General features: G+C 47.5%; 1 protein-coding gene across 1 annotated transcript; it reads right to left on the minus strand.

The window, feature by feature from the left end:
- Positions 1 to 4,062: 4,062 nt before the first annotated feature.
- LOC104307701 (myosin heavy chain, skeletal muscle, adult) lies at positions 4,063 to 23,045 on the minus strand. The gene is made up of 38 exons (XM_054170777.1): positions 22,839 to 23,045; positions 22,607 to 22,750; positions 22,358 to 22,514; positions 20,545 to 20,572; positions 20,332 to 20,446; positions 20,038 to 20,130; positions 19,844 to 19,907; positions 19,633 to 19,731; positions 19,432 to 19,535; positions 19,194 to 19,332; positions 18,469 to 18,587; positions 18,222 to 18,371; positions 17,559 to 17,729; positions 16,892 to 17,201; positions 16,688 to 16,761; positions 15,182 to 15,269; positions 14,971 to 15,088; positions 14,069 to 14,192; positions 13,309 to 13,445; positions 12,954 to 13,209; positions 11,744 to 11,986; positions 11,460 to 11,636; positions 11,229 to 11,374; positions 9,630 to 9,720; positions 9,152 to 9,541; positions 8,875 to 9,001; positions 8,577 to 8,695; positions 7,976 to 8,172; positions 7,399 to 7,582; positions 7,147 to 7,312; positions 6,849 to 6,973; positions 6,394 to 6,702; positions 6,089 to 6,292; positions 5,741 to 5,866; positions 5,475 to 5,645; positions 5,281 to 5,385; positions 5,043 to 5,138; positions 4,063 to 4,351 (listed from the first exon to the last, which is right to left on the minus strand). The coding sequence occupies exons 1-38, from the start codon at positions 23,043 to 23,045 to the stop codon at positions 4,196 to 4,198; spliced, it is 5,829 nt and encodes a 1,942-aa protein (XP_054026752.1). The 3' UTR covers positions 4,063 to 4,195.

Here is a 23,045-nt window from a genome sequence, read left to right on the forward strand (position 1 = left end):
GCCTGGCCTAGAACATTTCCAAGGGAGAGGTCATCCACAACTCTCTTGGCAACCTGTTCCAGTGTCTCTCCAACCACAGTGGAAAGAATTTCTTCCTAATATCTCAGCTGAATCTACCAGCCCTCCTCCAGTTTGAAACTGTTGCCCCTTGTCCTACCACTACACTCTGACAGAGTCCCTCCCTGACAGAGTCCCTCCCTGACAAGAGTCCCTCCCTGACAAGAGTCCCTCCCCAACTTTCCTATAGGTCCTCTTTAAGTCCTGGAAGGCTCCACAAAACCTTCTCTTCTCCAGGCTGAACATGTGCAATTCACTTAGCCTAACCCCACAGGGGAGGTGCTCCAGCCCCCTGACCATCTTCATGGACTTCTTCTGGTCCTACTTGAGCACGTCCCAGCCTTTCTTATGCTCAGGTCCAGAGAGCTGGACACAGCACTGCAGGCAAGGTCTCACAAGAGTGGATAATTTCCCTCAGCCTGCTGGCCACACTTTTTCTGATGTAGACTAGGATGCTCTTGACTTTCTGGGCTGCAAGTGTACATGGCCATCTCATACTCAGTTTTTCATCCACCAACATGCCCAAATCCTCCACAGGGCTGCTCCAAATCCACTCATAATAAAAACTGTTTACATTTTTACACAAAATCCTTCCTTGTAGCAGCCCTTTTCTGTGTGGTATTATTCTCACTCTCCCAGCACTACTTTCACTAGCTACCAACTGATGTTTCAAAGGTGCAGTTTCCCCTGCCTCTGCTATAATGAAAAATGATTTATAATGCAGGGACATGATGATCTCAGAGGTCTTTTCCAAGCAAAACAGTTGTATGATTGTGGTGGGTTGAAAATTCTGCTCCCCCCCAGTTTTGCCAGACTGTCTCAGTTGGAAGCAAATGAAAGCTGTATTCCCAAGCAGAACTACAATCTACAATGAAATGCAATGAATATGTACAAAATACACAGTAGTTACAATATTTGCAGGTATTTACAATTGATAAACAGCACAAGGAAACCCCTGGCCAAAGACCAGGGGAGCTGCAACAGCTTCTCCCTTCTCAGCACCCCCCGTACACAAAAGGGACAAGAGAAAATAGCAGAGAAGTTGTTATTAATACCAGTGACAACAAAGCAGTGCAGCCAAGGTCAGTAAAGCCAGGAGAAGCATCAGCCAGAGACAAAGAAGCAAAAAGAGATTGTTTTGTACAACTAGTTTAGGTCTGTTATCTTCTCAAGGGGATTGCTTAGAACTATCATTATTTTCCTGTTTACACCCATAGTGATTTCTTTACATTTTACCACTTTCTGTTCTAGATCTGTGAAAACTTTTAAAGGTATAGCCTAAAACTAGCACAATGATCCTATGATTCTGTGAAATTCAAGGCTTGCCAGGCCTTTACTGCTCACAAAGCATAACCTAACCCAGGGTCAGTAAAAGCTGCTAGACTATTCCACAATTATTAAAATAACCTAAAACCAGTTCAGGCCTGCAGTGTCAGCTCAACACAAATCCTCCAGCTTTTTGCTATTAATGGCTAAAACCCCCCATATTTACTGCCCTATGCTAATGGAGATTGTAAGAAATTGAAGCATTTTAGTACAGACAGAGAAGGGTTATTCAGAGAGAGAAGTGAAAGAAGAGGAACTGATGGCAAAGACAGTGGCAGAAAACAGATTCAGGGGAGCATGAGTGCAGAGAATAAAATGAAGTGAAAGACACCTGCAGTGCACTGGGGAACCGTAGGAAGCCTTCTAATGTGTCATGGGAAGGGAGAGGGGCTGACATCAAAGCCAGCTCTGTTAGATGAATTTATGAAGCATTTTGTGACTAAACTCTGATCACTTCCAAGAAGACTCATTCCCATCACTCTTTCAGACAGAAATTACATAGAACTTCAGGGTTTCTGCTTTCTCATCCTCACTACTGACAGCAAGACAACCACAAAGATACTGATGTCTTGGTTAGTTTGCATATTGGAGGCAGGTAATTAGAGACTCCTTTTGTGGCACAGAGCCACAAAGATTCTGAAGGGAATGGAATATCTTCCTTATGAGGAGAGCCTGAGGGAGCTGGGACTCTGTAGCTGGGAGAGGAGGAGACTGAGAGGTGACCTCATTCATGTTTATAAAGATGTGAAGGGTGAGTGCCCAGAGGCTGGAGCCAGGCTCTGCTGGGTGATGCTCAATGCCAGCACAAGGGGCAATGGTGGAAGTTGAGGCATAAAAAGTTCTATGGAAACATGAGGAAGATTTTTTTTCACTGTGAGGGTGACAGAACCCTGGAGCAGGCTGCCCAGGGGGATGTGGAGTCTCCCTCTTGGAGGTATTCAAAACCCACCTGGATGTGTTCTGTGTGACCTGACCTAGGTGATCCTGTTCTGGCAGGGGGCTTGGACAGGATGATCATTTGAAGTCCTTTCAAATCCCTAAGATGCTGTGATACTTCTGGCTTAGAATCACAGATACCTTATAAAGAACCCAGGTGTCTTTGTGGTTTTCATTATCTCGCCTTCAGGCAGCTTACTTCAATTCACACATTCTTACTTCAGTTCACACCTTCTGCCCTCTGTGCTCTCCTGTTTCTTTTCTCCACACTAGGCTGATTTTGTAGTTCTGCTCAGTTCTCTCCCTTCCTGTCTTAAGTCTCAGGGTTTCTTCAACTGATCCTTTTATGGAAGCCTCTCCATGCATCTGATGATCTTTATTGCCTTTGGAATCACACTTCTTTGTATTTTCAGTTTGTCTCCTCTGATTTTCTATTTTGCTGCTCCTGTTGAGAATGAGTGGGTACTGTCACATGGTTAAGCAGAACATGTGGCTCCTGATGGACAATTGTCATCTCAGAGTCCATCTTTGTAGATGTAGTTTCCTACAGGCATAGTTCTGTGTTTTCAACTGTATTGAATTTTGTTTGCTATGTAACAGCACAGTTTGTACAGTGTCATGAAAACCTTCCACACTTATTAGCTATCAGTCCTTGTCCTCACTGTCTGGAAGAGCATTATCTCATGGGCAAACATTGTGTTCCTTCCTCTTCTGCAGCTCTTCAGCTTGATTTATCCATAGCTTGAATAGCACAGACCCCAGCACACCTAACTTTTCTCTTTTGTACTTTGACAATTATTCCTCTGAGTGAGAAGCTTCCTTCTCATCTCATGGCTTCATGATGTCTGTTTAAGCCTTTGTTGGAATACCTTGCTGAAAGGCTTTTGAAATCCAGTCAATTTTATCAGCTCCATCTCCTTGCCCACAAGCTCACCTACCCCTTCTAAGGTATCTGTATAACATAAGGTATCTGTATACCATAAGGTATCTGTATATTCCCATACAAGGCTGACTTCAATTTAATGGAATATTACCTTTGGAAGGACACAAACAACTTCTCCTCAGTTGCCCATCCCAGTTCTATTGCTGGTTTAGTCCAGTGCTCACTGGCACATCAGACTGTGACAGTGAGATGCAGCCATTTGAGCTCTGCTCCAACAGGCAGTGCTTGAGACTGAACGTGGTGGTACACTGGACTGGAAATGCCAGATGCTGATGACCACCACTGCCCTACCCCTCCACTGATGACCTATTGCAGCTAACCTTTCTCTGCTCACTCTCTGCCCTGACCTCTTTTGCCTTTGTCTTTGGAGAGAAGCTCCCGGTTGAGGCCATGAGACACAAGACCACTAAGGGAAGCACCACTATGAACCATATTGTGCTTTCTCAAGAGGCAAGAGAGATTACCCCAGGCAGGATAGCTTCTCAGAGGTTAGTGTGCCAGAGCCTCAGCTTGTGTGGACACTGCTCTGCTTTACAGCAGTTAAAGGAAATAGCACAGAACTGTCTCCAGCATTCTCCAGTTTTAGTTCAAGGCCAGGTGATGCTCTTCATGGTCCTACTGTCTAATTAAATGCAGGAAGCAAACCTGGTGAGGCGTAAAGACTGCTTTCTGTCAGCCACCCCTAAATCTGAGAACTCTGTTGGTTATTAGCCCTTCACAGATCTGCCTTGAACAATGGCCAGCAGAAAGACACAGCCCTGGCACATGGAAAGAGACACAAAAGAAAACCACTGCTCATGGTGTATGCAAAGGTATCTACAGTCTTTATTCTCTACCTACTGAGCTGGTGGCAAACCTTAAATATGGAAGAAGGTGCCTGAGAGGTTCACATTCTGTGCAGCCCTCAGGGCACTTTGCTGCCTCATCACAGCCTCACTCTTCCTCTTCTATCTTCTTGCCATGGAACTCGCGGCTCTTCACCCGGAGCTTGTTGACCTGCGACTCTGCAATGTCAGCTCTCTCCTCGGCTTCCTCCAGCTCGTGCTGGATCTTGCGGAACTTGGAGAGGTTGACATTGGACAGCTCCTCCTGTGCGGGGAGAGGGAGTCGGTGGGGAGGGGCCCAGGGCAAGGGCTTCACTCCTGCTGCCTTTCAGGGCTGCAGCTCTTCCCTGAGGGCAGGCCCAGACCTCCATCCCCCACTCACCACTGCTGACTTGGAAGCCTCCCACAGCCCTCCTTATCCTCCCTATTCAGGACCCCACTGTGACAAGCTTCACCAGGGCTGTGTCACGTTTGTGACACAAATTGGGTCCCTTGGATTTCTCTTTGGTGTGTTGCTGCTCCCTGCACTTCAGTTCAATTGTCAGTGTCACTTCCAACAGTGGATGTGCCCCTGGGCTTGTTTAGCCTGAGCTCTGCTCTGAAACAGGCTGCAGAGCTTCTCTCAGTTCAGCCCTGGCTGCAGGGTGCCCAGACCTTCGCATGGCCTCATGTCATGATAGGGACAGAGCTTCCCTCAGTTCAGCCCTGGCTGCAGGGTGCCCAGACCTTCGCATGGCCTCATGTCATGATAGGGACAGAGCTTCCCTCAGTTCAGCCCTGGCTGCAGGGTGCCCAGACCTTCGCATGGCCTCATGTTATGATAGGGACAGAGTGTGGCCAAGGCTGTTGCCTCTAGGCAGGTTCTTTCCTGCCCTTTCCTGTTCCCCACACTCATCTCACTGAGCTTGCTGCCCCAGTGGAAGGTGTCTTGTGCCTCTTCCTTGAGCAATACTTACAGCCTCCTCAGCTTGTCTCTTGTAGGATTTGACCTTCGCCTGCAGCTTGTCCACCAGATCCTGAAGCCTGAGAACATTCTTCCTGTCTTCCTCAGACTAGGTGCATTGATAGACAAGAAAGAGACAGACTGATGAGTTCTGCATCATGTCAGGTGATTAATTCCCTTGGGGCACATCTGTGCAAAATTTGACTTGCTGTGAGAAAGCTCTGTCAGGCCAGGGGTGTCTCCTGCCTTACCTGGTAGGTCAGCTCCTTCACCCTCCTCTCATACTTGCGCACACCCTTCACGGCTTCAGCGCTGCGCTTCTGCTCAGCATCCACCTCCCCTTCCAGCTCTCGCACCTGCAAGGAGAAGCCCAACTTTGCAGCTTCCCTCACACCTCTCCAAGGGATCTCCTCACTCACACACCGATCTCAGCCCTACTACGTACTCTGGCCTCCAGCTTCTGGATTTGCTTCTTGCCTCCCTTCAGGGCCAGCTGCTCAGCCTCATCCAGACGGTGCTGCAGGTCCTTCACCGTCTGGTCCAGGTTCTTCTTCATCCTCTCCAGGTGGGCACTGGTATCCTGCTCCTTCTTCAGCTCCTCTGCCATCATGGCTGCCTGAGGAGAGCAAAGGGTCAAAGCCATTTTGGTGCTGGAGACACTTTGGGGCAGAATTCCTCCACAATCAGCACCAAAAGGAGTCCTCAGCTCACATCAGTGATGGCCTTCTTGGCCTTCTCTTCAGCGTTCCTGGCTTCCTGGATGGTATCCTCCATTTCTCCCTGGATATGCACAATGTCTGTTTCCAGCTTCTTCTTAGTGTTGATCAAGCTGGTGTTCTGTGAACAGCAAAGACAGCATTTGTACTTTCAGAGCTAAATTCTCCACACCAAGTATGCATATTGTTTATAAAATCTTTCTATCAGGAGTCCTTTTTAGAGCCACAACAGCAAACCCAACATCACTCTCCAAGTGTTTACATAGCAACTACTGACAAGAGCAGAGCAGTTTCATTCTGTATTATCCCTCGTGGAGGGGATGAATTCCCAGCAGTGTCCTACCTGGGTGTGGAGCAGCTGCACACGTTCAGTGGCATCCAGGAGCTCCTGCTCAGCCAATTTCCTCGACCGCTCTGTTTGCTCCAGGGCTGCCCGGAGCTCCTCAACTTCAGCCTGCAGCAGGTTTGCTCTGCGCTCCACCATGGCCACCTGCTCCTTCAGGTCCTCCTGAGTCCTGACAGCATCATCCAAGTGCAGCTGAGTGTCCTGGAAAGAGTGGCAAGAGGCATGACAAAGGTGGAAGTGTGAGCTTGGTGCCAGAAATGACAGCAATGTCATTTCTCTGCCTGCAGCTCTACTGAGCAGACCTTGAGAACAGCCTGAGTGTTCCTCAGGTTCTTCTGTGCATCTGCAGCCTGGCGGTTAGCATGGCTCAGCTGGATCTCCATTTCATTCAGGTCTCCTTCCATCTTCTTCTTCAGCCTCAGGGCTTCATTCCTGCTCCTGATCTCAGCGTCCAGGGTGCTCTGCATGGACTCCACGATTCTGAGGTGGTTTCTCTTCATCTGATCGATCTCCTCATCCTTCTCTGCTATCTTCCTGTCAATCTCAGACTTCACCTGGTTGAGCTCAAGCTGAAGGCGCAGGATCTTCCCCTCTTCATGTTCCAGGGAGGCCTGGAGATGACAACAGGAAGAGTGACTCAACCTACAACTTCCTTCCTAAAGAATCTCGTAGACAATATTTAATGAAATCTGGGCCTGCTTTAGTGCTGTCTCTGCATGCTTACAGTCTGGGCATCATTTCTTAATACTCTGTGTACCTCAGCTTCCTCCAGAGAGGCTTGGAGTTCAGACTTCTCCTGCTCAACCTGCTTCTTGACCTTCTCCAGCTCATGAATTGCCTTTCCTCCCTCGGCAATCTGCTCCGTCAGGTCGGAAATCTCCTCTGTGGGAGCAAAGACCAATGGCAGGGGCAGGCACAGAGCAGCATGGCAAGGGCCCTGCCACACCAACCTGACAGGCACCTCTGTCACCTGCAGGCACACAGCCAGGTAGAACAGTGGTGGGGGTGGTGGATGGCAAGGAAGCCCATCCAGGAGCAGAGGGCCAGGCACTTACGCTGCAAGTTCTTGTTCTCCCGCTTGAGCGTTTCCAGGTGGTCCAAGGACTCCTCATAGGCATTCTTCATCTTGAACAGCTCTGTGCTGAGAGAGCGAGACTCCTTCTGGGAGGCTTCCAGCTCAGCCTGTGTTTCCTCATACTTCTGCTTCCATTCTGACAGGATCTGAAGAGAAATGGGATGTGAGTATGGGTGTGCTGGTCAGGAGGACATGCTCTGCCCTGGAACCCCAGGGCTGGAGCCCAAAAGACCTTGTCAAAGTTCTTCTGCTTCTTGTCCAGAGCTGCACAGGCAGCATTTGTTCTCTCCACATCAATCATCAGGTCCTCCACTTCATTCTGCAGCCTCTGCTTTGTCTTTTCCAGGGAGGCACATTTGGCATTGACAGCTTCAACATGTTCCTCTGCATCCTGCAGGCGCTGTGCCAGCTTCTTCCTGGGGATGGGGAGCGCAGGTTATGTTAGACCTTAACGGGCAGTCAATTTTGTATTGCTTGAGAAAGGGCAGTTGGCTTCTTGGGTTTTTGAGCCCAACAATTTGCCATGTGTTTCTTCTGATCCAAGACTGCATGCAGTCTGAAGTGTCAGCCAATCTCTAGTCTAGCACCAAATGAGTGCTCAGCCCATCTTAGCCTTTGCACACCCGAGGCCTACTCTGTCCTTCCAATCCACACTTTCTCCACAGCACGCTCTTCCTCTCCCCTCCTGTCCCCTCTCATACAAAGTCTCTACAACTCTGCCTCTGTGCCACCCCTGTCCTGACCCACTCTCAAACACACTTGGCAATCTCAGTCTTCTCAAGTCGTTCAACATCCTGCTTCCCACATACTTGGCCTCCTCCAGCTCCTCCGTGCGCTGAATGGCGTCCGTCTCGTATTTGGTTCTCCACTGAGCCACTTCTCCATTGGCCTTGGACAGGGCTCGCTGCATCTCCCCCTTGGCTTCCTGCTCCTCCTCATATTGTTCCCGGAGCAAGTCACAGTCGTGGCGAGCAGACTGCAGGGCGTGGGCCAGGGCGTTCTTGGCCTGTGGGGACATTGGCATTGGTAACCTGAGTACTTGTTTGAGTGAAATCAGAATGAAGCTCTAACTGGGCAAATGTAAAGGCAGGAAGTGGTGATGCCTTCCTCAGTCAGCGGTGACGGTGACAGGTTCTTTGGGGTTCTGTACTGGATTTGACATAGGTGTCTGAACTCTGTCTTAGAGGCTGTCATCAGCAGCTCATGGAAGGCTTGTGAATGTCTCCCTCCACCATCAAAGTCTCTGCATTTCCCTCCCTCTAGCTGATGAGCAGGGGGGGTGCATTTCCTGCTCTTGTCTCCAGTAACACTCCCATTTGGGCACCGGATATTGATGAGGTCCTGGGTCAGGTAAGACTTATGATTTGTTCAGGGGTGATATAAGTTGTGGACAGGAGAGTACTTCCAGACCTTGATTTCTTCCTCCAGATGTCTCTTGAGTTCCTCTATCTGCTGGGTGAATCCTTGCTTGCCCCTAGACAGCTGAGAAATCAGAGCATCTTTCTCCTCCACCTGGCGGGAATATTCACCTGGGAAGGGTAAAGGGAACAGAGGTAAGTGGACAGTGTATAATGAGACAGTTTCTGCCCTTAAACCTATGGAGTCAGGAGAGGGCTGGAGAGCACACAGCAGATGTCACTTTGCACACTGTGGTATCCTCGTGGCATGCAGGTCCTCCCATTGCAGGTCAGCAAGGAGGATGTCTCACCTGATTCTGTCTGCAGGCGAGCTCTCTGCGTGTTGAGGTCATTGATCATGCGCTGGTTCTGCTCCTCCTTGGTTTTCAGCTCGCTCAGCTGATCTTCCAGGGTGCGGCACATCTTCTCCAGGTTTGCCTGCAGAGCAAGCACAAGGAAGGACATCAATGAAGCCCTGCACTCTGCCTTCTGCTCGCAGCAGAGCCTTCTTGATGAGCATGTGGCTCATAGGTGCAGGCTCTGTGCCATAGCTAGGCCCTGTGAGCGTCTTCTAGTGCAATTCCATACCTTGGCTTTGGAGACAGACTCCATGTTACTGGCCAGGTCGTCAATCTCCATCTTCAGCTCACTCTTCTCCTTCTCCAGCTTCTGCTTCACCCTCTGCAGGTTGTCGATCTGCTCCCCGAGCTCAGCGGTGCTGTCCGCGTGCTTCTTCCGCAGGGCGGCAGCCGTGGCCTCGTGCTGCAGCGTGGCCTCCTCCAGGTCACGACGCATCTTCTGGAACTCTGCCTCACGCTTCTTGTTCATCTCAATCTGAGCTGCTGTAGCCCCTCCTGCCTCTTCCAGGCGCTCACTGATCTCCTCCAGCTCCCGGGAGAGGTCAGCTCGATGCTTCTCTGCTTTTGCCCGAGAGGTTCGCTCGGCCTCAATTTCCTCCTCCAGCTCCTCAATGCGAGCCTGGGGAACACGAGAGACCCTTCACACCCATGGCCTTCTCCTGCCTGACCTGAGTCTAGGTGAAAGAGAGGAAGCAACAGAGACTTGCCTGCAGCTCCTTGATCTTCTTCTGGAACTGCATGCCCAGAGCTTGCTCATCCTCAATCTTGCTCTGGATCTGGCTGATCTCAAAGTCTTTCCTTTGGGCAAATCAAACCATGTTAGTGCTTGGAAGAAGTGGTCCAAAGAACATTACCTCTCCAATACTGTCCTCAGGAATCAGGACTCCCCCCAACCCCAAAACTTCTACTATCATTCAGACTCATTCAGAATGAGTTTTCAGCAGCCTGCGCCATAGTTAGTTGTTGATTAAGTTACTAAGCTTGTACAGTGAAAGGCTATCTCCATTGATATGCAGGTGCAAGTTCTATGGGAAAAGACCTGCATGGTACCCGGAGCATCCAGCCATTCTGCTTACTGAGTGGATGTCAGGTGAACAGACACTTCTGCTGTCCCAGCTCATTCCTTCCAAATTAAAATCTTACTGTCTTGGTTGAGGGGACAGGAAGCTATTTTATCCCTCCCCAAAGGAGTAAGATAAAAAACGCTCCACAGCACTGGAAAGTTTAAATGGAGAACCTGTTCTCAAATATATACAGAAGTGCACAATACACAAATTCATATTCATCCTCAGTCCAGTCCTCCAACCCAGGCTTACCAAAACCTCACTAGGCCAACCTTCCAAAACCTGCCCTCCAACCAGGCCAAAACCCAAGCCTCATTGCCCCTCCCCATCTCTCCCTGCTTCCCCTCTGCAACCTAGGCTCAAATTACGTAGCTAAAAATTAGCTTAGCCAAGGCCACAGAAGGCTGCAAAGCTCCCCTGCAGGAGATCAGGGTCTGTGCTGGGAGCAAGGAGAGGGAAAAAAGGGGAAGAACCGGCCATGCAGCCTGTTTATAGAGAGACTGCAGGCTGATGGGATGAAATAACAATAATTACAATTTCCTGTGTCCGTCCCCTGGACTATCTAGTCCCTGAGGATTGTACTCTATGGTTAAGACATCTAGCCTTTAGCCCATAACATATACCAAATATCAAAGGGGGTCAATGCTTGGTGTTGCTAGGGAAGCTGTGAACCTTAGGCAAACTTTGCTCATTATAATGTCATTATAACATGAAAACACATCTTCTGGATGAGAGCTTCCTGCTTCCAAGACCTCACCTCCTTAGGTCCAGACTATACCTCAGATACTCCTCCTTGGGCATGTATGGAAGCCTCACTCATGAGGGGCAGGTAGAGGTTGGACTTGGACAGGTGTGATTGACTATAAAAGATGTTTCCCTAGCAACAAGACTTTGAAAGCTTTCCACACCATCTTCAAGAAAGGATTGGAAGGCCCAGCAGGACTTGGAACTGGTGGTAGCAATAAGTCTCTTTATCTTTTCTCTTCACTTTATTCGACCTTACTTTACTTTTCTCTTTTCTCCCCTCACCTTTTCCTACCTATCACATGCCACCTCATGGGCAAACCATAAAGTATTACTGTTAATTGAAATGAACTCCTCTGGCATGGTCACCTCAGTTTTTGCACTTCAAGATCACAGCAAACCAACCATCACAAGTCCACTGAGTGAATCATGACAGAGCTCAAAGGAAAGAGACAAGCTCAGCAGCACAGTGCTCAGCTGCCCCACAGCCTCACTTACTTCTTCAGTTTCTCATCCAGCTGCTGCTTATCATTTTCCAGGTCCATGATGCTGTCATGGGACAGCTTCAGGTCTCCTTCCAGTTTCCTCTTGGCTCTCTCCAGGTCCATGCGCAGTTTCTTCTCTTGCTCCAGGGACCCTTCCAGCTAAAGACAAGAAGGCCATCAGTGCTCTGCCACACAGCTCAAACTCCACACCTGTCCTCTTCTTGCTCTTTGCCTGTGTGCTTACATCATCCACTTGCTGCTCCAGCTTGGTTTTAGATTTGGTCAGAGTGTTGACTTTGTCCTCCTCTGCCTGCAGGTCATCCAGTGTCTGCTGATGAGCCTCTTGGAGAGCTTTCTTCTCTTTTGTCAGCTTGGCAATGGTCTCATCCAGGCTTGACATCTCCTCTGTCAGGTTTTTCACCTTTGAGAAGAAGGGAGAGGTGTGAATAAAGGAAGTATAAAGTACAGAAGTCTTGGAAGAGCACAATGCTCTTTGCTGAGTTGTGAGTGACCCCTCCTGCCTCATACCTTGTTCTCAGTGGCATGCTTTTCCTTCTCCACTTTGGCCAGTGTTAACTCCAGGTCATCAATATCTTTCTTCAGCTCTGAGCATTCATCCTCCAGTTTTCTCTTCTTGGCTGTCAGCTCAGCATTAATTTCTTCCTCTTCCTCAGCCCTTTCAGTCAGTTCCTTAATTTTGGCTTCCAGCTGGATTTTGTTTTTGATGAGCTGGTCGCACCTCTCCTCAGCATCAGCCAAGCTATCTGCTTCCTGGTGGGGAGACAATGATTGTTGTGGGTTTTCATGGTTTGAAGTTTATTTCTCTGTCTTTTGTATCCCTGAGTAGGCAGGACTTAAAATAGGGGCTGAACCTGGCCTGTAATACAGCAACTAAAGATCTTGCATAGTCTTTACAGGGCAACCATTTCATCTGGTATAAACTGATTTCAAATTTTTGGTGTCTTTTTAAAAGAACTCACACAGAGGACAGATGTGAAAATAGCTCATCTGCTCACAAGCAAATCAGAATCACCTCAGTTACTACTTTCTACAGGAACAAGCTCTTGGATTATTTTTTCATGGCAGAAAAATTACTTAGTAGCTTTTCCTTTTCAGTTGTCTGAGAACCTTATAACACCTGAGAGGTTAAGGCTTCCTAGTTTTTAACAATAGTTGGGAAAGAAATTTATTACTTTTTAAAATGCATTTTACATTGCTGCAAGACAAGTAGAGACCTTGCCTTTGCTACCAGCTACATCTGTGCCTTCTTTCCAGGACATGCCTAGCATTCCCAGTAGTGAATAGTTTGTCACTTCCTTGGATGTGAAGTTACTGCCTGTTTCTGATTGAGTCTGCACATGAAGTATCCATGCATCTGAAAGTTTTCAAGGCCTTCTAGTGAAGCTGCAAGTAGGAAATGTGAATCCTCCTCAGCTTTGCCGTCTTAGCAGATGCTCTCCTTTGAAAGGTGAGCAGATGGAGATACTTCCCCTCCAGCTCAGGGTTCTCTGCTCTGGCTCTTTCTTCAGGTGCAGGAGTGCCAGGTCTCACATGGAGCTGCCATGAGACTCACCAGGCCCAGCCAGCAGCTGCTTACTCAGTGTCAGCCTGCCTTACACTGTCTACATCTATTCTCTACTGCACATCAGTCAGCTTCCTGGGAACCTCTGCTTAGGGCAGGCATCATTCTGCCTATGTAACATTCTCTTTCCTGGGACAGATGAATTGTGATACTCACAGCCTGCACTTGCAGCTGCAGGTCATTTTTCTCCTGCAGCAAGGCCACCATTTTCTCCTCCAGCTCCTTCCTCTTTGCCTCAGACTTTGCAAGCTCTTCCTTGGTTTTCTCAAATTCTTGCTTCATGTTGGCCATCTCCTTCTCAGACTCTGCACTCTTCAGCAAGGGCTTGATCTTGAAGAAGAGCTTCATCCAGGGCCAGTGCTTGACGTTCATGAAGGCCCTAACGTTGTACTGGATGCAGAAGATGGACTCCCTGAAATGAAATTCACATGGCTATTGTATAGCTTCAGTGTGGTGGATTTAAACTTTAGTCAAGTACCATGAGAACAAACTAAATATGAGGGATGTCTACCTCCTCTCCACCATCTTCCTATACTCCACTCTCATCAGGAAGCCTCTGCACCTGGCCTGTGTGCGGGTGATGATCTCTGCCAGCTTGTCATCTCTCATCTCCTCCAGGAGTCCCAGCAGCCCAGCTTTGAAGAACACCTTGAGAAAGGAAATGTTGCAGCGTGCCATTGTCAGCTAGTACAGAACAGTCACATTGTATTTTCATGGCCATGACAAGCATCACCTTGGGCCCCCTCCCAAACCTTCTCCCCAAGGACCTATAAACTTCCTATAAGTTCATCCCTAAGCATTCAGTCCCTGTCTGAGCTATGTGTTAGGAATTCTGATTTCCAGCCACAGCTTCAGCCACATCTGTGCCTGATCATGAACCTGGTGAATTCAACCATGTCCTGTGGACTTACTTCCTGGCTTCATGTCAGACTAATCCCATTGATGTGGATCTGTTCAGGAATTAAGGAATAGTCCCTGGGCCTTGTTCACCTACCCATATGTGACCTTAACTAGCCTCTAACACCAAGACTTTATAGCTTCACCTCCAACATTCCTTATTGTCACAAACTTGCCTTATGATCTGGACTCTTGTTTTAACCTGATTACCATTTCTTGGTTTTCCTCTCCTGCCTTGCTTGAGTACTGTGGAGCTGAGCACTCACTGACTGAGGCTTCTACCCAACCAGTTCTGTTATTGTGCTGTGCTCTCTGACAGAGCAGCCTGCCCTTATCACTGCCTGACAATACTTTAACATGAGTCATGTGTCTACCTTGGTGTGACCAAATCTGTATTGGGTGTGGTCCACATCAATGGAGCCAAGAAGCATTTCTGAAGCCTTCTTGCTGTCCATGAACTGTCCCTCTGGGATAGCACTGGCATTAAGCACCCTGTATCTGTAGTAGAAAGTAGAACACAATGAAATTCCCACCACAGACATCACCATTGTGATTGAAGTTCAAAGCCTTCTGAGACTTAGATGAACTGGAACATGTCCAGAGAAGGGTCACGAGGATGATCAGAGGGCTGGAGCAAATCTGCTATGAAAATGGATTGAGAGAGTTGGAGTTGTTCACTCTGGAAAAGAGAAAGCTCTGAAGCTTTCTTGTGGCCTTCCAGTATCTGCAGGGGGCTCCAAGAAAGCTGGGGAGGGACTTCTTAGGGTGTCAGGTAGGGATAGGACTGGGGGGCAAAACTAGAAGTGGAGAGATTCAGATTGGATGTTAGGAAGAAGTTGTTCCCTGTGAGGGTGGTGAGAGCCTGGCACAGGCTGCCCAGGGAGGTGGTGGAAGCCTCATGCCTGGAGGTGTTTGCAGCCAGGCTGGATGTGGCTGTGAGCAACCTGCTGTAGTGTGAGGTGTCACTGCCCATGTTAGGGGGGTTGGAACTGGATGATCCTTGAGGTCCCTTCCAACCCTGACAATTCTGTGACTTTCTCATTGAACTGGTCTCATGCCTGGAGACATCCTATCCTCTCAGAACAGGATATGGAGAGTGCTTTTACTGTTATCTCTACATGTATTTTAATCCTGATCTCCGCAGTGTCATATTGTCATGAACTAATGGTGAAACATTTCTGTATTACTGCTCATTACCAATTTAAAGTGTCATGTTTCACACCTGCTGAGATACTTCAGCTTGCTCTGAATGGGCAGAAGGGTGAAGCACTCTCACCTCTGTTTGAAGTCAGCATAGAGGACTCTGCTGGGGAATCCCTTCCTGCAGATGCGGATCCCTTCCAGCACGCCGTTACAGCGCAGCTGGTGCAGCACCAGCTCGTGCTCCATGGCACCTGGCAAACACCTCTGTTAGTCACTGCCCTGATGTTTGACACTGAGGAGAAGAGGTGGGGTGCATTGAGTTTTCCTCCTCTTGGGTCACTTACCAGGTGTTTTTGTTTCATTTGGGATGATGCATCGTACAAAATGGGGATGAGTGCTTCTCAGATTAGCCATCAGCTTGTTTAAATTCTCCTGTGGGATTATAAAAGTGAAGTTTAGATTATTAAGCACAGGTGCTGGAAGCTTAATAGTGGATATATCAGACTGAGTATTTCAGGATGCAGACCTGTCTTCTCTAAACCATCTAGCAGGACTCCCAAAAGGAAATTTGCAAACTGAGGACTCTCAGATATTTTGGAGCTGACATCTCACAATTTTCCTCCCAGCTCATGGAATTTAGTTGGTTACTTCAACTGACATGTTGGTGTTGGTACATTAAATGAGTGACATGTTGGTCTTGGTACATAACATGAGTGACACAGACTCTTGGTTAAGTGTGACTAGCATCTGATTAGGCAGCTAAATAAGTTCTTTTCAAATGGATGAAATACATGTACAGCCCATGTAAGCTGGTTTTTTAGTAGTACTTCACTCTCACTAACTCCATATCAGCCAAATGAAACCTTGACAACATAATTGAAAAATGACCTCAACATTCCACAATTTGATGTCAATTAACATTTCATCTCTTTCCTCATTGAAATGAAATCATTGCTTTAAAATCTGACAATCTCAAGGTAATTTTTTCACTCTTCATGTTTGATCTGTGTTTCTCTTCCTTATTTCTTGTATTCTACAAGAACTCGTATAGAATTCTTGTTTCAAATGCTACAGTACATCAATATTGAAAATATTCATAGATGTGTAAAATAAGTGCAGGAAATATCTTTGAAGTCTCCAGAGAGGATTTTAAGGAAGTTCCTCAGATTTATTCTTAACTCCCAGATTAAGAAGGTGAACTTCACACTTCAGAGATTTTTATAGATTATTCGGGGAAGGCAATAGCAAAACTAAGACCAAAATCAGCCAAGACATAAGGATGCAATATCAAGAGTTCTTTAGAAAAAAAAACAGGTTTGGTCAATTTGTTAGGGAGTTCCAGGAAGGAACAAGATAATTCACTCTTCTGAAATAAAAGGAAGTTCATGAATGAACTAAAGCTGTTTTTGTGGCGTCCAAGCAGGTTAATTGTGCAATATTGAAGGGAATGAGGCAATATACATAGAATACATAGAATACATAGAATAAACCAGGTTGGAAGAGACCTTCAAGATCATCGCATCCAACCCATCAACCAATCCAACACCACCCAAACAACTAACCCATGGCACCAAGCACCCCATTAAGTCTTCTCCTGAAAACCTCCAATGATGGCGACTCCACCACCTCCCCAGGCAGCCCATTCCAATGGGCAATCACTCTTTCTGTATAGAACTTTTTCCTGACATCTAGCCTGAACCTCCCCTGGTGCAGCCTGAGACTGTGAGTGCCCTGCCAAAAGGCATGGATATTCAAGGATGACAAAAGCTATGACCAAAAATGCAACAGATATTTCAGAGCCACAATCAAATTCATATCCATATCCTAACAAATAATGACTTTTTCCTTACCCGGAAAAGAGCCGAGACAGTCTGGAAAGAAGAACCCTTCTTCTTGCCACCCTTTTTGCCACCACCACCAGCATCTGTCCGTGGAAGAAAAGAAATAAGACACAGATGTTCTGTATTGGAGACTACAAAACCTATTTAGTGTTACTGCTGTCATTCTTTAGTGACCCTGTCCCACACACAAAATACTTTTCTCCCAGAGCTGACCTGCATCTGCTCCACCATAGTTGGCAAAGAGCAAGGCCAGAGTCTTCACAGAGGATTTCTGGTACAACCCAATGACAGTTTCATTCAGAGGGTCCTTGTTCTTCTCCAGCCAGCCAGAGATGTTGTAGTCCACAGTACCAGCATAGTGCACCAGGGAGAAGTGGGCCTCAGCCTTGCCTTTGGCAGGTTTGGGCTTCTGGAAGTTGTTGGACTTGCCCAGATGCTGGTCATAGAGCTTGTTCTTGAAAGAGGTGTCAGTTGCCTTGGGGAACATGCACTCCTCTTCCAGGATGGAGAAGATGCCCATGGGCTGGAAGGTACCGCAAGAAGTGAGAGGAAAAGATGGTCATGATGAGAAACCTCTTATGAACATCAAAGGCACCAGCATCTGGCTGGTAGCATCCACCAGAGGATGCCAGTTTGCTGTAAAGAAGTGTCTTGGTGGGAGGCCAGGCTATCCTTTCCGTGCCTGAAGACCAGGGAATGCAGGACTCATGGCACAGATTGGCATTCCCCAATTCCTCTTTCTGAGACCAAAATAAACTTCCTTGCCAAGTATCTTGTTGGCCTGACCCCAAATGCTGCATGTGAATGAGCTCTGAGCTGCATCTGGCTCAGACACATCACACAACTCCACACAAGAGCCCACACTTGGATGGGAAAGTACCTTCTCAATGAGCTCAATGCAGGCAGCCAGGTCCATGCCAAAGTCAATGAACTCCCACTCAATGCCTTCCTTCTTGTACTCCTCCTGCTCCAGCACGAACATGTGGTGGTTGAAGAACTGTTGCAGTTTCTCGTTGGTGAAGTTGATGCACAGCTGCTCAAAGCTGTTGAACTGCACAAAGCACAGAGAGGTGCACAGGTTCCCAAGGGGTGGCAAACACCACAGCTTTTTCCTACCGTTCTCCTAACGCTGGCTGAAGTTCCCCAGCTAAAGCACCACTCCTAAACCCCTGTGCTGCCTTAGCAGGACCTCTAGTGTAAAACTGACTGCCCCCCAAGGCTCCTGGTGACCTCACTTGTGAAAGCAAGCTAATAGCAGCAATTGCCTTTTGCTGTTCTACTCAAAAGCAAATCCTGTAGTGGCCTTAGCTGCAGCACTGTCTGCTGTTTCAGCTCCCTGATCCATCCGAGAGTGTTTCACCCAAGAACGTCTCTGCCCTCAGACCAATAACCAGGGCATTTCTCTCCTCTGATGCACAAGTCCTAGCACCATCACTGCTTTCACAACACAGGAAACATGCTGCCAACTTTCTCATGGAACCCCCCTTTCCTCATCCCCTTCCTGCCCCTCTCTGGCCTATGGTGTCCAATCCTCGTGCCTTACATCAAAGATCTCAAAGCCAGCAATGTCCAGCACACCAATGAAGTACTGCCTGGGCTGCTTGGTGTCCAGCTGCTGGTTGATGCGAACAACCATCCAGAGGAACATCTTCTCAAAGACAGCTTTGGCCAGGGCACCAACTGCGTTGTTCACCTTTAGCAAAGAAAAAAGATCCAGAGTTCCCTCCTAGAGTCAAAGAAGACCACTCAAGTACTCTTTCAGTCTTGTCTGTTCCACCTTCAGCTCTTACCTGGGTCACGTTCTGACCTTTGGTCACGTATTCATTGCCAACCTTGACTCGGGGATAGCACAGGGCTTTGAGCAGCTCAGCTGAGTTCAGGCCCATCAGGTAGGCAGCCTTGTCAGCCACTGAGGAAGGGAGGGAGAGAGAGGAAGAGGAACTCATCTGGGGGCAGTGCCTAGGGTCTGGTCAGTGTGAACAATTCTACTGTGCCTGTTCTAGCAAGGGGAATGCACTGCTCTGGTCTCAGGAGCTCTGAGAAGGAAGGTAAATTCTGGCAGCTAGCGATGGCTTGCTTGAGAGCTCTCCCTTGGAAAGGGAGAGCTTGAATCCGGAAGGTCCCAGAGGACCCCCAAAAGGCCTCGCGCAGCACATTTCTTTTCCTGTGGAAGGTGGATTTCTGCATGGCAAATAATGCAGGATTGATTTCACAAAGACTGGGATTGCCCAACACGGTGAGTTGGTGGTTGGAAGCTGTCCAGGGGCAAAGCTGTCCTGTGTGAAGCTGAAGCTTCCCCTCCCAGGCCCTGTGTGTCTGGACTGTACCCGGTGGCTAAAAGAATTGCCTTTCCCATGGTCAGGGAAGCAGCCCTGCAGATAGACAAGCAACAAAGAAAGAAGCTTTTCCTGGGTGCTTTGGTGGTGGCCCAGGCCAACAGAGGCCTGTCTGTGGAGGCTAACACAACAGCTCCGCTGGCAGAGGAGCTCTTGGAACTTGAGGAATTCCCTGGTACCTTCTGTGCCATCAGGCTCTGCCTGCTCCTCTCGTTGTTTCTGCTTGAACTTCAGGTTCCCGTAGTGCATGACAGCCCCTGTCAGCTTGTAGATGGCTGTCTTCTCATCAGCAGTGAAGCCCAGGATGTCAATGGCACTCTGCCATCAAAACCATGAATTAAAATCTGTGTCTTTAGCAAGCTGCCTTTGTCACCTTTGCGAGCTGTACAGTAGCTACCTTCTGGCTGTGTTACTTACATCAGTAGCCATCAGCTCCTCCTGGTCATCAATGCTGGGAACAGTAACCTCACCTTGACTCACATAGTGGAAATCAAAAGGGTTGGTGGTTATCAGGAGCATGTCTGAAAGCAGCAAGAGGTAAGGCACAGGATTAGCTTTACCAGACAGGTAGCTGCTTTTCAGTGTTTGTCAACCAAAGGTCAGAATAATCCATCCTACCGATTAGCTCAGGCTTCTTGTTGGACATGATCTGATAGAAGATGTGGTAGCTTCTTTCTGCTGGCAGCTGGAAAGTGACTCTGGACTTCTCCAGCAGATCTGGCAAGGATGGTAGAAAGAGTCAGGCACAGGGAGGCCGCTGGAGGTGGCAATTTAGGATGTGAAGGTGGGAATTTAGGAAGGGGTGGGATGGTTTCAGGAGGTCTCTTACAAGTTTCAATGTCAGCAGAAGCCAGTTTGCCTGTGGCCCCAAAGTGGATTCTGATGAATTTGCCCTTTTAAGGAGAAGCAACAGTATCTCAGCCTGGGGAGGTTCTTTTGACCTCACTTTGAGATGGAGTACAGCTTGGGCCATCACTCTCTGTGTCATGAGAGGGAGAGGTTTTGTGCAAAGCAACAACTTACAAAGCGAGAGGAGTTGTCGTTCCTCACGGTCTTGGCGTTGCCAAAGGCCTCCAGCAGGGGGTTGGCGCTGATGATTTGATCCTCAAGCGTGCCCTGCAGGATGGTCATTAGTGGAGGTTATCCTTTACAAAATATTCCAGGAATGGAGGAAGGTATTGATTCAAGATAACATCTGTTAATTTCACACTAAACATGGTGATAATAAGCAGGGTGATCATTATTCACTGACAGAGATCAGCTTTCAGCTGACCTGGCAACTACATGTTGAGGCTTCAGTTTGTTTTCCCAACTCACCTGCATCTTGCCTGATGTCTGCTCCTCCTTCTTCTTGTCCCCACTGGCTGCAATTGTTGCAAAGTACTGGATGACACGCTTGGTGTTCACAGTCTTGCCTGCACCGGATTCTCCACTGCCAAAGCAAAGGGAGAAGCAGAGAGCCTGGGGTCAGGCAGGAGGTCCCCTGGCACCGGGCATCCCCACAGGGACCCAAGCTGGGAGGGTACCTACGTGATCAGGATGGACTGGTTCTCCCGATCTGTGAAAAGACAGAAACAAAGATGCTCTCAGTGACTTTTTGAGTACTACAGAATACGATTTGTCGGTGCTAAAAGCAATTCTTTTGGGGAGGTTAGGTGTTTTACAGAGAGGTCCAGAGTGATTAAGTTTGTATTGCTGCTCCATGGTTTTGTTCTAAACTCCCTTTCCAGTCATTCAAATAGGACATTTATTCTTAATTTAATCTCTTATCAACCTCATTTTACTTTCCAGTGACTTCAAGAAGTCTGGAGGATTATCTTCCTTGCAGGAGTCTGTTGCAGATAGTGGAAGGCTCTGATATGAAAGATCCCACTGTAGAATCCACAGAGATTAATAGCACATTTCTTGGGTGATTTTTTATGATCCCAGGAAATGTAAGTAACAATTTGCACATTAGCAAGTCCTCAGATAGTTTGAGATTCTGAAGTCAGTTTATAGCTGTTCTCCTTTAACAAAACACCCTTTGAAAAGTCTGACAGGTCACATTCCTAATTAGCAAGGGATTGGAGCACAAATTGCATGAATCGAAAGCTCCTCCTCTCCTAAATCATAAATGTATAAATGTAGAGATTTGATCAGTGTTGGAAACAGTCAAACAGGTTCTTCTTTTCTCTTCTTTTCCCTACTTTTTTCCTTTTCACCAGTGCATTAGAATGAACAAAAGTTCTTGCTGAATGAAAAACATTGGATTTTCTTATTCTGGTTGGGTTTCATGTCAGATGATCTCTGCTCATTTTTTGTTTACTTCTGTCTTTGCAAGTCTGTTTTTAAGGACACAAACTACAGAAAAGGAAGAAAGATTATACTAAAGGTGCATAAAACCTCCTAAGCTACTTCTTCTGAGCAAGCCTGATCCAGCGTGAAAAGTGGAGTTGGAAAAGGAGAAGAAAAAGAACTGCTCCCTTTTTCTTAATTTTTAATCCCAGATTCAGCAAGATTTTTAACAATGAACCTTATTATCATTACTGTTCAGTAATGGCCTTTCAGAATCATGGTAAAAAAAGCACAACCATCAAATCATTGATTCCCTTCTGCATAGCGGGGTTTTGGTGCACAGAATTCTAGTCTTTTCCAGCCAAGTGGCATTTATGTTTTGAAAGCAAATCCATAGTACAGGAATATTAACTACAAGTGAATTTGTCATTCAAAACAGTTTTCACTGTCTGCAGAGGGTGCAAGTGGGATTCTGGCCTTTGATCATGGCAAATATCACAATAACAGGTGAAATCAGGAAATTTCCTTTTTCAAGCAATGTATTGATGAAGCAAAACCAGGTAAAAATTAATCTACAACACAGTTTTGGGAGAGAGAAACTAAATTGCTGAGAGCTCTATGAATATTTCCTGACACATTTTTGCCAAATCTGATCTCAACAGCAGGTGGGGGAGAATTTTTGTTTCACCTGATTCATTTAACCCTATTAATTATTCTTCTAACTTTTTCTGTGCTGCTGTCTACATTGCCCTGGAGATATTCAAGGTGAGGCTCAACAAGGCCCTGGGCAACCTGTTCCAGTTGGGGTGACCCTGCTGACTGCAGGCAGATCAGACTGGATGACCTTTGGAGCTCCCTTCTGGTCCAGGCCACCCTTATGATTCTGTGATCACTGGGACTTAACTACGTCTCACACATAACATCAGCCTCTGATTAAATAAGGTAATTTAAGGCTTGTGATGATGTTTGCAAACAGGAATTCATTAAAAAACCACAACAAGAAAGCTAAAAAAACCCCAACCCAACACCCAAATTTTATATGGCTATGAAGATGCTGCCGTTGTCTTACCAGTCAGCATGAACTGATAGGCGTTGTCAGAGATGGAGAAGATGTGTGGAGGAGCCTCCTGGCGCTTCTTGCCTCGGTAGGCCAACACCACCTCCGGGTTGTACACTGGCAGCCACTTGTAGGGGTTGACAGTGACACAGAAGAGACCCGAGTAGGTCTGTGGGGAAGGGAGACAGCAGGTTGGCTTCCCCTCAGCCTGGCACAGCAGATGCTGCTGGCACCCAAAGGCAGACTGCTGCTGCTACTTACGTAGATCATCCAAGCTGCATAACGCTCTTTGAGGTTGTACAGCACGGCAGGCTCGTGCAGGTGGGTCATCATGGCCATGTCCTCGATCTTATCGTACTTGGGAGGGTTCATGGGGTGGATTTGATCTTCCTTCACGGTCAGAGTCTGTCAGAGGAAGGAAAGATACAGCTGTGTCACTGGAGGTCTCAGAGAGGGAATTAAATGCTGTTTGTCAATCTTGCATTTTACCAACCTCTCCACCTTCGGTCTTGACGGTGACCTTCCCTGATTCTTTGCTCTGGATTGTCCCTTTCACAAAGGATTCTTTAGGATGCACCACAAAGACAGATGTCTTGGCATCAAAGGGCTTGTTCTGCGCCTCGATTCTCTCCTTCTCTGACTTGCGGAGGTAAGGAGCAGCCTCCCCAAAGGCTGCCATTTCCGAGTCTGCACTCGTCAT

Source organism: Dryobates pubescens, chromosome 20, assembly GCF_014839835.1.
Source record: "Dryobates pubescens isolate bDryPub1 chromosome 20, bDryPub1.pri, whole genome shotgun sequence".
In the NCBI taxonomy this organism is placed as follows: Eukaryota; Metazoa; Chordata; class Aves; order Piciformes; family Picidae; genus Dryobates; species Dryobates pubescens.

What these genes read in the sequence shown, in the direction of transcription:
- LOC104307701 (XM_054170777.1), bottom strand. Translation starts at nt 23,045, where the DNA reads ATGACGAGTGCAGACTCGGAAATGGCAGCCTTTGGGGAGGCTGCTCCT. An exon ending in ACAGATTTGGTCACACCAAG is followed by an intron (nt 13,446 to 14,068) that starts GTAGACACATGA and finishes TCCTTTCTCAAG; the next exon opens with GTGTTCTTCAAAGCTGGGCT. An exon ending in GAGGAGCTGGAGGAGGCCAA is followed by an intron (nt 7,583 to 7,975) that starts GTATGTGGGAAG and finishes CCCCATCCCCAG; the next exon opens with GAAGAAGCTGGCACAGCGCC.